Source organism: Hemitrygon akajei, unplaced genomic scaffold, assembly GCF_048418815.1.
Source record: "Hemitrygon akajei unplaced genomic scaffold, sHemAka1.3 Scf000055, whole genome shotgun sequence".
Classification (NCBI taxonomy): domain Eukaryota; kingdom Metazoa; phylum Chordata; class Chondrichthyes; order Myliobatiformes; family Dasyatidae; genus Hemitrygon; species Hemitrygon akajei.
Genome location: NW_027331941.1, coordinates 6,613,687 through 6,629,273, shown reverse-complemented (window position 1 = coordinate 6,629,273; position 15,587 = coordinate 6,613,687). Strand labels below are relative to the sequence as shown.

Sequence of the window (15,587 nt, the reverse complement as noted above, 5' to 3'; positions counted from 1 at the left end):
ACACACACACACACACACACACGCACACACACACACGCACGCACACACACACACACACACACACACACACGCACACACACACACACACACTCACACACACACACACACACACACACACACACACACACACACACACACACACACACGCGCGCACACACACACACATATACATATACATACACATATATATGTATTTGTACTTGTGACGTACTTATAGGAGTAACTTGTACTGCTATATTCCCTTGTTCCTCAGTGTGCATCAGCGACCCGTCATTGATTGTCCGTGAACACGAGGAAATCTGCAGGTGCTGGTAAGTCAAGCAACACACACCAAAAGCTGGTAGAACGCAGCAGGCCAGGCAGCATCTATAGGAAGAAGCACTGCCGACGTTTCCGGCCTAAAGTCTTTGTCAAGACTAACTGACGTTTCGGGCCGAGACTCTTCCTTAGTCCTGACAAGGGTCTCTGCCCGGCCGTCGACAGTGTTTCTTCCTATAGATGCTGCCTGGCCTGCTGCGTTCCACCAGCATTTTGTGTTTGTTGCTATTCGGTGTCCGTGGCTTGTCTTGGAAACAAACTCGACACCGATACCATTTAACCGCCGTGCTGAGCTGCCCTGTAGTGGGGGGTGTTTATCGTGGACGAACTGCGACCAACCCACCGGTTCACCCACACCTCTCAACATCCTCCCAATCATGCAAACCCACAAGTGATCATTGACAGTTCACCTTCTTTTTTAAACCGCGCTCCGAAACTGCGGAGTCCAGTACCTACAACGATAAGGAGTGCCCATCCAGTTGACAAGCTTCTGCTCAAATCTTCTGTTTTTATCCTCGCTCTTAAGTAATAACTTTTTTTTTAACCAACACACACAAAATTCTGTAAAGGAGAGCTCTCAGTGGTTGGAGTAGGCGACCAGCGAGCGGCGGTGGAAGCATTTATTTTTCTAAACTATCTTTTTATTTTACAACACGTGCTATACCGTCCGCGGCCCAGATTCTAACCAGCGGAGGGGAAGGTTTTACCCATCATGGACTGGGCCCAATCCACAATTCTTGCAGGATTTTTCCTTCAAGGGCATTCGTTTTTCCATGTTAGACCGTGGTGCAGTGTACTCTCCGTTACATGGCTATAGAACCATAGAACATTACAGCGCAGAAACAGGCCTTTCAGCCCTTCTTGGCTGTGCCAAACCATTTTTCTGCCTAGTGCCACTGACCTGCACCCGGACCATATCCCTCCATACCTCTCTCATCCATGTACCTGTCCAAGTTTTTCTTAAATGTCAAAAGTGAGCCCGCATTTACCACTTCATCTGGCAGCACATTCCACACACCCACCACTCTCTGTGTGAAGAAGCTCCCCCCCCCCTCCAAAGTTCCCTTTAAACTTTCCCCCCTTTACCCTTAACCAAAGTCCTCTGTTTTTTTTTCTCCCCTGGTCTCAGTGGATTAAGCCTGCTTGCATTCACTCTATGTATGCCCATCATAATTTTATATACCTCTATCAAATCTCCCCTCATTCTTCTATGCTCCAGGGAATAAAGTCCTAACCTATTCAACCTTCTAGGAATTTTAGGAATCTCTTTATCAGATGAGCTGGGCAAGTGTACCTCCTCTTTTCGGTATTTGTAAACTTACTGAAGAGAGATCAGCCATAGACCCATAGAACCATAGAGCATTACAGCGCAGAAACAGGGCTTTCGGCCCTTCTTGGCTATGCTGAACCATTTTTCTGCCTAGTCCTACTGAACTGTACCTGGGCCATATTCCTTGATACACCTCTCATCCATGTACCTGTCCAAGTTTTTCTGTAATTTTAAAAGTGAGCCCGCATTTACCACTTCGTCTGGCAGCTCATCCCACACACCCACCTGTCTCTGTGTGAAGGAGTTCCGCGTAATGTTCCCTTTAAACCTTTCCCCCTTCACCCTCAACACATGTCCTCTGTTTTTTTTTTGTCTCCCCTAGCCTCAGTGAGAAAAGCCTGCTTGTATTCACTCTGTGTATACCCATCATAATTTTATACACCTCTATCAAATTAGCCTTCATTCTTCTACGGTACAGGGAATAATGTCCTAACCTATTCAACCTTTCTCTGTAACTCAGTTTCTCAAATTCCGGCTACATCCTTGTAAACCTTCTCTGCACTCTGTCAACCTTATTAATATCCTTCCTTAAGTTGGTGACCAAAACTACACACAATGTTCCAAATTCGGCGTCACCAATGCCTTACACAACCTCACCATAACATTCCAACTCTTATACTCTGTGCTTTGATTTACAGAGGCCAATGTACCAAAAGCTCTCGTTACTACCTTATCTCCCTGCGACGCCACTTTTAGGGAATATTGGATCTGTATTCCCTTGAGCATTCAGCATCACCGAAGAGTGCAGAACGCTCTACGTCCCAGTGAGACTGTGAATAACAGAATCAACCTCTTAAGAAGAAACAGAGCTTCGCTTGTCGTGAGATGGCCGCGTTTGCAGGAGAAAAAAAGTTCCAGAATCTCAATAAAACCAGCCGAGATCACTGGGTGCATTTAAACACAAGATTACAATAATGAAGGATTTGGCGGCCAAGAGGAAGGGGTCGGAAACATTCAGCAGCAGATCAGAGATAGTGAATGGGGGAGGGGGGCAGGTTCGATGGCCGAATGTCCCATTGCCTCTGCAGCCGCCACAAGAAGAGGAGGTAATGTTGCAATTGAACTGTCAGATTGCACCACAGGCCAGGCTGGACGCCGACGTGCAGACCCGATTCTAGCAGCGGATCTCAGAAAGCTTTTTCCTCGAACTGAAAACAAGAAATGCAGATCAAACGATTCAAGACGAAAATGGGCAAAGCCAACAGTGTCGGTTCCTGCGTTGCTGATTTCGAAGTATTTGCTTGCAACAGGAGTTTTGCTTGTGACAGCTCCGTGTAAGAGGCCGAGAGACGCACGATTAAAACCCCAAAATATTGATAAACGCTAAGCAAAGGCGGGCTACACTGTGGAAATGTTTGCGATCGATAATCTTTTCCCCACAGCTGTCTGCACTGGGTGCATAGCTATAATGTACACACAATTGCAATATGGACTGGATTGTTGGGGAAATGCCTGACAAGGAGTCAAATTGAAAACAAACCGTTAGTTTGACCGCGGGAGGCTGTCCTGAGAGGCAAGATTTATGAATGTTTGGAGAGCTTTGATATGATTAGGAATAGTCAGTATGGCATTGTCAAAGGCAGGTCGTGCCTTACGGGTCTGATTACATTTTTAAGGATGTGAATAAACATATTGATGAAGTCAGAGCAATAGATGTAGTGTATAAGGATTTGAGCAATGGTCTTAATAAATTACCTCATGCAAGGCTTATTGAGAAAGGAAGGAGGGATGGGATCAAAGGGGACCTTGCTTTGTGGATCCAGAAATGGCTTGCCCACAGAAGGTAATTATTATTTGTAGATGGGACAGATTCTTTATGAAGATCGGTGACCAGTAGTGTGCCTCGGGGATCTGTTCTGGGGCCCCTTTTCGTCGTGATCTTTACAAATGACCTATATGAGTGAGTGGGAGATGGGTTAGTAAATATGCTGCTGACATATTTACTGTGACACTCAAAGCTGCTCTGTTTAAGACCCTGTGTTTATTAAGTCATATGGTGTATTAGCCTTCATCAATCGTGGGACTGAGTTTAAGAGCCGAGAGGTAATGTTACAGCTATATAGGATCTTGGTCAGAACCCACTTAGAGTACTGTGCTCAGTTCTGGTCGCCTCACTACAGGAAAGATGTGAAAAACTATAGAAATGTTGCGGTGTTTATTTTCAAGGATGTTACCTGGATTGGGGAGCGGGCCTTATGAGAATAGTTTGAGTGAACTTGGCCCTTTCTCCTTGGAGCGACGGAGGATGTGAGGTGACCTGATAAAGGCGTATAAGATAGTGAGAGGCATTGATCGTATGGATAGTCAGAGGCTTTTTCCCAAGGCTGAAATGTCGAACACGCGAGTGGGCAGTTTTAAAGTATTTGGCAGTAAGTAGCAAGGAGATGTCAGGCGTAGTTTTTTTGTTTTTTTACGGAGAGAGTGGTGAGTGGGTGGAATGGGCTGCCGGCCACGGTGATGGAGGCTGATGCAAAAGGGTCTTTTAAGAAACTCTTGGACAGTTACTTCGATCTTAGGAAAAATAGAGGGCAATGGGAACCGGAGGCATTTTCAAAAGACAGTACATGTTTAGCACAGCATAGTGGGCGGGAGGATTTCTAAGTTTCGACCTTTCTATGTTTCTAAAGCTCCGGATTTTCAGCGCAGACCCTTTATGAGGACATATGACTACTATGTACTGTGTTCGTGCTTTTAAATGCAGAGAGCTGTCATGCATTTTCACAGCGAGTTAATTTCTCCGAGTGAAAAGGACTATTAGGCCTGGCGGGACCGTGCCGTAGATCATTAACCCTTTTAACCGTTGAGAGAGACATTCATCGTGGAATGTTCCCGTTTACGGGTCAAAACTGAGCAGAATCTCAATTAATCCATCATAAATAATTGAGGGTGGTTGGAAGCGTATTTAATGAAATGAGGGGATCGAAGTACAAGCAAAGGGGTTGGGATCTGGTTTGAAGCAGATCAAAAATGAATAGAAGTCCAGTTTCGTGGAAGAGAGACCAAGCCTGCTCTGCAAACAAAGTGAAGTGTCATGAAAATTGTTTCGACACATAACACACAGGCATCTGCAAACTGAGGAACCGAGATGTGCAAATAAAAGTAATACTCAGAAGGTCAGTTTTAAAGAGTTTCTATAAGTGATTATGTATCGGACGAATCAGTTCGGAGCAGTGGTGAGTGAAGTTATCCACTCTATTTCAAGAACCTTTCCAGCCCAATAAGGGCTCCCGAATACAGAGATCTGGGCCTCAGGGCTTCCTTATCTCGTGGCCGATGGCAATCGTGAGAACAGGGTGTGACTTTAACGGCGGAACCCCTGGATGATGGACGCTGCTCTCTCGGGACAGCGCTCAAAACAGATATTATCCTCTGAGAAACGAGGTCATTGTACCCCTTCTAGCGTCGCCTGATTCAAAAGAGACATTCAGATAGCAGCGTGATCCACAAAGCCTCCTATCGGTTTAAAGTCGGGAGATGATGGCCATTGAAAGGAAAATATCGGACTGCAATCGGGCAAGAACGGTGAAAGCGGACAGGCCTGTTGTTGTATGCCTGAAGGAATGGAGTCTGCCATTTTGTGAAGCTACCTGGCCAGATCCATTTTGTGAACTGCTGGATAAATTGGCTCTTGTTCTTGGATAACTCAAGCAGAGCAATTGAACGCGTGCTCAGGGAGTTTCTGCTATTGGTCTGATAATCCTGAGATCAATCTCGGTAAACAGTGTAGTGGATACAGTGGTAGATGTGCAGAAGATCATAGCGAGCGTTCCTGGAAAGCAAAATCAGAAACCGTAACAGAAACTGTCACGAGCCGAAGCAAAGTATTAATTAGTTCTCCATTCCAGAGACCTGCGGACAATGGCGGGTTTGCTGAAGTGATCTCATTATCTCGGCCCAGTGGCTTGTTGACCGGGTTTACTGGTTTGGGCGAGGTCCAACAGAGCTAATCAATTCAGCAAAGGGGTGGAATGGGTTAACCTCCCACCGCATCCAATCGGAGAGTGTTTCAGTCTGATCAGGTGACTTCGTACCAGCAATACTGAATTGCGTCATTTGAACTCATAAGGAGTGTTTTAAAATCAGGAAGTTCGAATGCAAAGCCCGGAGAACTCCGGAGATCACCCATCGCAAGAAGGAGCTCCCATGCCAGAGGCTGGAAAAGGAAAGGAGACGTCGTCTGGCCAACGGCAGGTTCCCTCCTTCCATGTTATAAATTGGAAGAGTGGACTGAGTGAGTACAGCGTGTTTGCCAAACTCATTCAGTTGATGAAAGAAGGGAGACAGATAAGTAAGAAGGCAGTATCTTTTTCTTCCCCCCCCCCCCCCCCCCGAGGGTTGACATGTCCCGTCCCAGAGTTCATGCAATCAAGGTGAGAGAGTATAATTTCAAAGAGATGTGAGCGGCAAGTTATTGATACAGAGTGCCTGGACTGCGCTGCCTGGGGTGGTCGTAGAGACTGAGGCATTCGGGAATTACAAGAGCCGTTTGACAGGCACAGAAGTGTGAGCCCGTGGGAGGATGTAGACATTATGAAAGCAGAAGATGTTGATTGAGTTGTGAGTTTGATCACTAATGTCTTTCGGTCTTCTGAACATTCTGGGACGAAGGGCCTGTTCCCGTGGCGTACTGCCCGGGTGTAAGCTGTCACGGAGAGGCCCGTCAATGCGGAACGGTTCCCCAACTTCATCGGACTGTGAATTGGTTCACACGGTTCCACAGGGGACAGAACTCGAGTAAAAGTAATAGGAAATGTTTGGGCATAATTAGACATTGGCGGACAGGGTTCAAAGTCTCGGGGAGACTTGAATGGATCTGCGAACTGTGAGGCAGAAATCATTCTTCCACAACGGAGGATTGAAACAACAGGAGACAGTCAGAAAAGAACTAGACACTAGACACTAGAATACTACAGCCCAGTACTGGCTCTTCGGCCCTCGATGTTGTGCCGACCCATATATTTAAAAAAAAATACTGATCCCACACTACCCCGTAACTCTCTATGTTTCATTCATCCATGTGCCTGTCCAAGAGGCTCTTAAATACCCCTCATGTTTTAGCTTCCACCACCATCTCCGGCAAGTCATTCCAGCCACACACAACCCTCTGTGTAAAACACTTACCCCTGATGTCTCCCCTTAACTTTGTACATATGCCCTCTGGTGTTTGCTGTTGCTGCGTTGGGAAACAGACACTGGTGATCCACTCTAGCTATGCCTCTCATAAGCTTGCTCGCTTACCATAACACAAAGGGTTCAGATTAAAAAGAGCTACAGACGTTCCGTCTCCCTTCGCTCACAACCTCGGGAATGAATGAACATCTGTTCTATGGCCAGTGTGTTTGAGAATGAGAGGTCGCAGCTGTCGGCTGCGCCACCGTGTCCGGCGGCTCCCGGGATCGGACGGGGAGACAGTCAGAGAAAGACTTACACGGCTAGCAGGTGTTCGGAGCTTCGTGGTGTAACTGCCTGGGTAGGTTGAGAAGGGAAGTCCGATCTGGTAGCGGGGGAGGAGGGGGTGAGCTGTACGGTCAGGGCAAAGAAGAGTGGGAATGAGAGGGGTTTGTAGTAAAGGGGAACATTGATAGAAGACGGGTGCGCCGAGATAAGCAAGTGAAGGAGCAGAGATAAGCAGGGAAGGGAGGCAGAAGGAACGGGGGTAAGAGTGAACGTAGTGAGCGAGCAAGGAAGACAAAAAGAAGAAACATAAGGCAAGAGATTCAGAGAGGCAGATGAGCAAAGAAATATAAAAAACGCGATGTCTGCAGTCTTATGCAGTTCAGTTCTCGCGGTATTTCGGGACCGAGTGACCGAAGGATTACCCTGGTCCTGTGGACCTGCCCCACAATATCTCGGTTCTTTACATAACTGATAGCACCAGACTTTCTCCACTTTCCCGACTAAGCCTGGAAGTCAAAGGGGGATCGACCTGCCTTTCAACATTAATTTGTGCCTAAAATCCCCTTTCTCCGATGGCAGTGATGACGTACGCGCATGGTCTGAGATGGGAAAGGTGGGAAGGTTTTAAGCACAGAAGCGGTGTCAGGAGTTCGGGCCGACAGCCGGCTAATAACGCAAATAGGATTGCGAGGAACAGTTGATAAGTTCAAATTTCAATGTAAATTTAAGTGAACCAAAACTCAGTGATGACACCACATACTAACCCGAGTTTCGTTTTGTTGCGGGTATTCACAGTAAATAGAGAGAGAGAGAAAAAACAATCGATGAAAAACTGCTAAAAGACGGGCAAACAAAGAATCTGAAAGAGGCAACAAATGATATAAACACAAAAATTGAAAAATAATAAAGTAACAATCATTAAAATAAATAGGTAATAAATTTTGATAACATGAGTTATGGAGTCCTGGGCAGTGCGTCCATCGGCGTGGTATCAATTCAGTATTGGAGTGTAAAAACGTAAGATGAGACCATAAGGTATAGGAGCAGAAGTAGGCCATTCGGCCCATCTAGTCTGCTCGACCATTCAATCATGAGCCGATCCAATCCTTACAGTCATTCCTACTCCCCTACATTTTCCCCATACCCTTTGTTGCCCTGGTAATCAAGAACCTATATATATCTCTGCCTTTTAAAAATTCCCAATGACGTGGCCTTTACAGCCTCTAGTGGCAACAAATTCCATAGATTTCACACCCTCTGACTGGTAATGTCTCAGCATCTCTGCTCTAAATGGATGTTCTTCAATCATGAAGTCGTGCCCTCGTGTTCTAGACTCCCCTACCATGGGAAAAAAAAAACTTTGCCATATCGAATCTGTTCAGGCCTTTTCACATTCGAAATGTTTCTATGAGATCCCCCCTCATTCTCTCGAACTCCAGGGAAAACAGCCCAAGAGCTGTCAGAGGTTCCCCATACGGTAACCCTTTCATTCCTGGAATAATTTTCGTGATTCTTCTCTGAACCCATATACAAAGTCAGTATATCCTTTCTAAAATAAGGAGCCCAAAACTGCACACAATACTCCAAGTGCGGTCTCATGAGTGCCTTATAGTGCCACAACATCACATCGACGATCTTATATTGTATACCTCGTAAACGAACGCCAACATTGCATTCGCCTTCAGCACCACCGACTCAGTCTGGAGGTTAACCTTTAGGGTATCTTACACAAGAACTCCCAAGACCCTTTTTATCTCTACATTTTGAATTCTCTGTGCAGCTAAGTAATAGTCTGCATCTAATAGTAATAGTTTTCAACTTTGTATTTCACTTGCCACTTCTTTGCCTAAACCCCTAACCATCTAAGTCTCTCTGCAGACTCTCTTTTTCCTCAACACTACCCGCTCGCCTACCTATCTTTGATTCATCGGCAAATTTAGCCACAAATCTATTAATCCCATAGTCCAAATAATTGACATACATCGTAAAAAGCAGAGGGTCCCCACACCGACCCCTGTGGAATTCCACCGGTAACTGACAGGCAGCCAGAATAGGATCCCTTTATTCCTACTGTCTCTTTTCTGATGATCAACCAATGCTCCACCCATGCTAGTAACTCCCCTGTAATTCTATGGTCTCCTATGTTGCTAAGCACCTCATGTGCGGCACCTTGTCAAAGGCGCTCTGAAAATCCGAGTATATCACATCTACTACATCTCCATTGTCTACTCTGCTTGTAATTTCCTCAAAAAATTCATCGATTTCTGGAACTTCCAGTAAATGCCCCTTCACTCCCTCACCATTCACCATTCACCATTCCTATTTCCCTCTTCACCTTATCTCCTTACCCGTCTGTCTGGTGTTCCTCTTCCTTCCCATTTGTCCATGGTCTTCTGTCCTTTCCTATCAGATTTCCAAAAGAGCATCAGTCGATAAGACATAGGAGCAGAATTCGTCCATCTGGCAAATCGAGTCTGCTCCGCCATTCAATCATGGCTGATACTTTACTCCTCCTCAACCCCAATTCCCGGACTTCTCCCCGTAACCTTTGATCCTATGTTCAATCAAGAACTAATCAGTCTCTGCCTTAAATACACCCAACGACCTGGCCTTCACAGCAACACCATCCTTTGGCTAAACAAATTTCTTCGCAACTCTGTTTTGAAAGGGCGCCCCTCTGTCCTTTTCTCCAGCTCCTTGTCTAATCCACCAGTCGAATTCACATCTCTGTGTTTCACCCCTTTTCACCATTCACCCGCAACCTTATGTTTCTTCCTCCCCCCGTCTCATCTTCTTACTCTGACCCCAGCTTAAGACTCTGTACTGTTTCCCATTGATGCTGCCTGGCCTGCTGAGTTCATCCAGCATTGTGTGTGTGTGTGTGTGTGTGTGTGTGTGTGTGTGTGTGTGTGTGTGTGTGTGTGTGTGTGTGTGTGTGTGTGAGTGTGTGTGTGTGTGTGTGTGTGTGTGTGTGTGTGTGTGTGTGTGTGTGTGTGTGTGTGTGTGTGTGTGAGAGTGTTTTGCTTGGCTTTCCAGCATATGCAGATTTCTCTTCTGCATAAATATCGACCGGTGGTTCGTTGCAAATTTCCCGTCACGGCAGACCGTGTCGATGTGCTGAAAGGCGGGGAGTACTGTACTTCATTTATTTATTTACTGGGACACAGCACTTCGAACAATGCCGCAGGGTAACGCTCGGATCTGAGGCCAGCATAATCAAACCAAGGCAAAGCCAGTGGGGTTACAGAGAAAGGGAAATTCAGACTCCGCTCGGCATAAGAAGCTCAGGATGTTCTTGTGGAAGTTTCTATCCAAAAGAAAAACGAATGGCATGGACAGACGGACAGACAGACAGACATATTCTATTGATCCCGAGGGAAACGGGGTTTTGTTACAGTCGCACCAACCAAGAATAGTGCAGAAAAATAACAATATAAAACCATAAATAATTAAATAATAGTAAGTAACTTATACCAAGTGGATATTACACCAGGGCCAGCCTATTGGCTCAGGATGTCCAACACTCGGAGGGAGGAGTTGGAAAGTTTGATCGCCACAGGCAGGCAGTACAGTAATGGCAGGTATTAGGGTGATTAAGGGGAAGCCTGGCTGGCAGACATGCCTTCCGGCGGAGGAAGCTGTGTGACGTCAAGGAGGGTGAGTATATAATATGCACAAACTCACCTCCTCTCTCGCTGTAGTTATGTCTGTCCCACTTCACCTCTCCTTATCTGTCAGTCTCTCATCCCGCAGACTCTCCACGCCTCTAACTCCGGCTGGTGCTGCACGTATTTTGAACAGATTTGTGTTTCTTATCTGCCATTGGAAAGGTGGAAAAAATGCTTCAGGGAATGATTATGCCAGTGACTGCTCTTCTGGTGCGGTTTTTCTGGAATAGGACAACGGCCACACACACACACACACACACAACACACACACACACACACAACACACACACACACACACACACACACACACACACACACACACACACACACACAGAATAAAGTGATATAAAACAAGATAAGGTAAACAGGTTAGCAGAGTATATATATATATATGTATATATACACATAGGTGAGTAAATATGTTTCCCAGGCTTCCCCAGGTCAGCATAGAACCTTAGCCTCAGTAAGTACTTTACCTTCAGCAAACACAGTAAAGGGGATGTCGTCTTCTGTTGTGGAGTTATCAACTCCAGACCAGGGTTAAACACACCGACCGCTCCCCACCGGTCACTCCTTTGACCACACTGTGATCAAAAATCCCACCCTTGTCGTGGGCACACAAAGCTCACTAGAGTCCTCCTTGCCTCTGGAGTCGTGTGCCTCCTGTGTGTCTTGTGTGTCTGGTGTGTGTCTGAGTAAAAAGTCAACTGACCTTGTATATATCTCAGTGCGGAACACGAACTGTCCATCATATAGCTCCGCCTTTCAGTTTCCAAGGCAACTCACAGGCTACCTGTTCCTCTCTCTCTAAAATAGCACACACGCTGTTCGCTCTGTCTCTCTCTCTCTTTTCAAGGAACAGTCCACTGTACAATAATCCTTCAGATCTCGTTAGAGGAGAAAGTGAGAGAAAGCAACAGAGAACAGAAAGAGATGGAAGAGAGAGAGGGGGACAGAGGGGGGTGAGAAAGAGAAAGAGAGACAGATACAGGCAGAGAGACAGACAGAGGTACAGAGAGAGATAGAAAGAGGGGAAGTAACGGAGATAGAGATATAAAAGAGAGAGAGAGAGAGAGAGAGAGAGAGAGAGAGAGAGAGAGAGAGAGAGAGAGAGAGAGAGAGAGAGAGAGAGAGAGAGAGAGAGAGAGAGAGAGAGAGAGAAGGAGGGAGGGATGGATGGGACCACGATGGGATTAGGGGCTTCAAAGGAACTGGACAACGCATTCAAATATCTACTGCGGCACACTGAACTCATTATGCTGTAGTTTCTGTGTTATCGTTATGCAGGTCTTATCTGAGAGGAAGAATCACTTTGCCAGCGGGTGTATCAAGAAGGAATAAGACAATTCCATCGTTGCTTCCATCCGAAGCAGGGAACGAGTTAACCCTTTTTCGGAGAATGGAGACAACACAACTATTTTCATGGATTCTGATCCTCGTTTCTACCACGTGCCATCTGAGTAAGTCTCTATTTTAAATTCAAGACCACGGGCAAGAATTTGTGAAATTTGCAAACGATTATGCACAGTGGCCTTATTTTACCACTGACCCTTATTCAAAAGCTGGATCCTGAAAGAGGTGTGGCCGGTATTTCCAGGTATTGCAAGGAATACGTTCCACTAAATCCCAGTGAAACAGACCCCTTAATAATTCCAGTTTTTAAGAATCGAAATCGCAACTTTTGCAATCCGGTTGGGAACATATTACTGAATGTTGGTAAAATCCAGGTCGGATCCATATCGTGTTCCGATACTGACTATATCTGGGATCAGCAGAGGAAGCAGATTTCCGAACATCATTCAGGAAGTGTCCAGACGCAGAGCTGCATCATCCAGGCAACGGTATCTACTGCTGGAAGATGGGGTTGGTACAGGTGGGGGCCCAAAATCCGACTCTCCGACAATTGGGGTCAGAGAGTCACAGTGTGACACGGGACAGGAACAACCGGCCATTAAGGCCGAGAGGCCGATCGGAGTTTGGTTCGTGTCCCGCCAAAGAAGTCTTGTCTTTGTTTACTCGCTGTTTACCATCGTGATGTTGGCGATGATGATCACATGACTATGATTGTTCTTTACTTTTTTTTTCCTTCGAAGAAAGTGGGTTGCCACCGCATTCCTCTGGAAAATTCCTTTACAGGCCGGGTGACCCCACCCATTCCTGCCCACCAGCTGCTGCAGCGGATTCAGGTGACCCTGATCGGGGAGCTAAGCAGGTTCGACATTTGTCCTCCTGGTGGTCTATAGGCTGGCGAGGGGAGAGAGACTTTAACAAGACCTTTAGTGAAGACCTATGTCAAGGCCGTCTATGTTTGTCCATGTACCTGTGCAATGACGCTTCAAATTTCCTCGGTGCGGCGGCTCCGTCCGGGTCATATGAAAGCATGTTCTCTGTGGCGGAAAATTCCCGCGTGGTTTCCCATTAAATCGCCTTCAACCCCAAACCTTGTTCTTCATGATGCATCAAACCTCGGGAAAGAATTGTGGGCTGTCGCGCTCTTCATGCCCCTCTTAAGTTTATACAACTCTAGATATCACCTGTGTCTCTCCCTCCTCCCCCACACCCCCCGCCGCCCCAACACACACGCGGTCAAACGAATAACGTCCTGTCTCGTTGATCATTTCTGCATAACGCAGATCTCTGATTCCAAGTTTCTATCCGTTTCCAGGTCCGGGGAATGCTTGGAGCAGTGGAGATGACGTCATCACACTGAGCATGATGAAGAACTCTGCCGCTTACGTCTACAACCAGAGCGAAAAGTCCGACATGTTGGCCATCGAATATCTCGCAAAGGAGCGCAAAATTAATGAAACGCTTGACAACGCATGGAAGGAGGCAGTTAATAAACGAAAAACCGACCCCCGGCTGAGCAAGGTCCCAGTGCCCCGGGGACTCAAAGAAGAACACGTGGTGGCCATAATTGCCTATACGCTTGAGACCCCATTCTACAGCCAGTTCAACGCGGCACTGAGGTTGTACGGGGCCAACGACATGGTGTACGCGGTGAGATTTCCCTTCAAAAGTTTCCAGTACCTTCTATCCACTGCCCTCGAGAGACTGAGAGAGGACTTGGGTAAACCACCCCAGCCGACCTACAGAAGAATGGAAATAAGGTCCAAGGGTAAGGTGGGATCCAGAATGAAATTTGGCTATTTTGCTTCGTCCTCTCGCAGCAAAGAGTACAAGGAATTCGGCAATAAAACAATATTTACAATTTTCTCTCAGTACGGTGTACAGATACAAAATTACTCGGTATCCCATCATGAGGAAGAGATTCTGATTCCGCCATATGAAGTGTTCAAAATCACAAGTTACAAACCGCGTGCTGGCGGAGTTGATATTTCTCTCCGAACCGACGGAGAGGCTGGGATCCCGGTACGGGTGAAGAGAGGAAGTAAAGGCAAGATGATTGTGCTGCGGTGTGAGGGGACGGCCATTTTCCCAGTGGCGTGGCTGTCCATCCTGGCGCTGTTGCTTCACATTTCGCTGTAATGTGCGGGCGGAATGCTCGATCCCCGGTTCGTGCTTCAGCTCAGATTACTATAGCGTATGGGGGAGGAGGGTGGGTTAATTAACAGATTCGCTAAAGAGCAGCCTCCGCGTAGAGCAAATGGTAGTCAGACATTTCCTGTCCCAGAACCATCGTCAGATTGTGTATGAATTCCCAAAACAGGTGCCTCAGGGAAACTGGGTTGAGAAGTGGCAGATGGAGTTCAACCCGGATAAGTGTGAGGTGGTTCATTTTGGGAGGTCAAATATAATGGCAGAATATAGTAATAATGGTAAAACTCTCGGTAGTGTGGAGGATCAGAGGGATCTTGGGGTCCGAGTCCATATGACGCTCAAAGCTGCTGCTTAAGTTGACTCTGTGGTTACGAAGGCATACAGTGCATTAGCCTTCATCAGTCGTGGGATTTTTAAGAGCCGAGAGGAAATGTTGCAGCTATATCGGACGCTGCTCTGACCCTATTTGGAGTACTGTGCTCAGTTCTGGTCGCCTCACTACAGGAAGGCCGTGGAAACCATAGAAAGGGTGCAGAGTAGATTTACAAGAATGTTGCCTGGATTGGGGAGCATGTATTCGGAAGACAGTTTGAGTGAACTCGGCCTTTTCTCCTTGGAGCGGCGGTGGATGAGAGGTGACCTGATAGACGTGAATAAGATGATGAGAGGCATTGACCGTGTGGATAGTCAGAGGCTGAAATGGTTGCCACAAGAGAACACAGGTTTAAGGTGCTGAGGAGCAGGTACAGAGGAGTTGTCAGGGGTAAGTTTTTTACTCAGAGTGCGGTGAGAGAAGTAGAGAGCTACGGGACAGCCTGGTAATTTCTAAGGTAAGGACGTGCTCGGCACAGCTTTTTGGGCTCAAGGGCCTGTATTGTGCTGTAGGTGTTCTATGTTTCTGTGTTTCTATAAACCGGTGAGGACATCCTTATAAGATGATGACAGGAATTGGTTATGTGTATAGTCAGAGGCAATTTCCCTGGGCTGAAATGGCTAGAACGTGAGGACATAGTTTAAAGGTGCTTGGAAGCAGGTACAGAGGAGATCTCAGGGTTTGTTTGTTTCTTTACGCAGAGAGTGGTGAGTGCGTGAAATGGGCTGCCGGCGGCAGTGGGGGAGGTGCAAACGATAGGGTTTTTCAAGCTGACTCCGGGATGGCTAATGGAAACAAAGAGGGCTAAGGGTAAGACCAGGTAGTTCTAAGGTTCAGCACAGATTTGTGGGCGGAAGGGCCAGTATTGTTCTGTACGTTTCCTATGTTTCTATAAAACTCGGCTGTGTACGGTATATCTGACACATCTCCTGCCTTCTAAGGTCCGACTGCTAAGGAGAACATCTCACTTGCTGTCTTAACCACGCTAGCTACCTAAGTG

The 15,587-nt window shown here is 46.7% G+C and overlaps 1 protein-coding gene across 1 annotated transcript; it reads left to right on the top strand.

Annotated features, from left to right (window-relative positions):
* Window positions 1-13,425: 13,425 nt before the first annotated feature.
* On the top strand, window positions 13,426-14,202 carry LOC140721451 (erythroblast NAD(P)(+)--arginine ADP-ribosyltransferase-like). The gene has a single exon (XM_073036272.1). The coding sequence runs from the start codon at window positions 13,426-13,428 to the stop codon at window positions 14,200-14,202; it is 777 nt and encodes a 258-aa protein (XP_072892373.1).
* Window positions 14,203-15,587: the final 1,385 nt, after the last annotated feature.

Coding starts and splice junctions, on each gene's coding strand:
- LOC140721451 (XM_073036272.1), top strand. CDS start 13,426: ATGATGAAGAACTCTGCCGCTTACGTCTACAACCAGAGCGAAAAGTCC.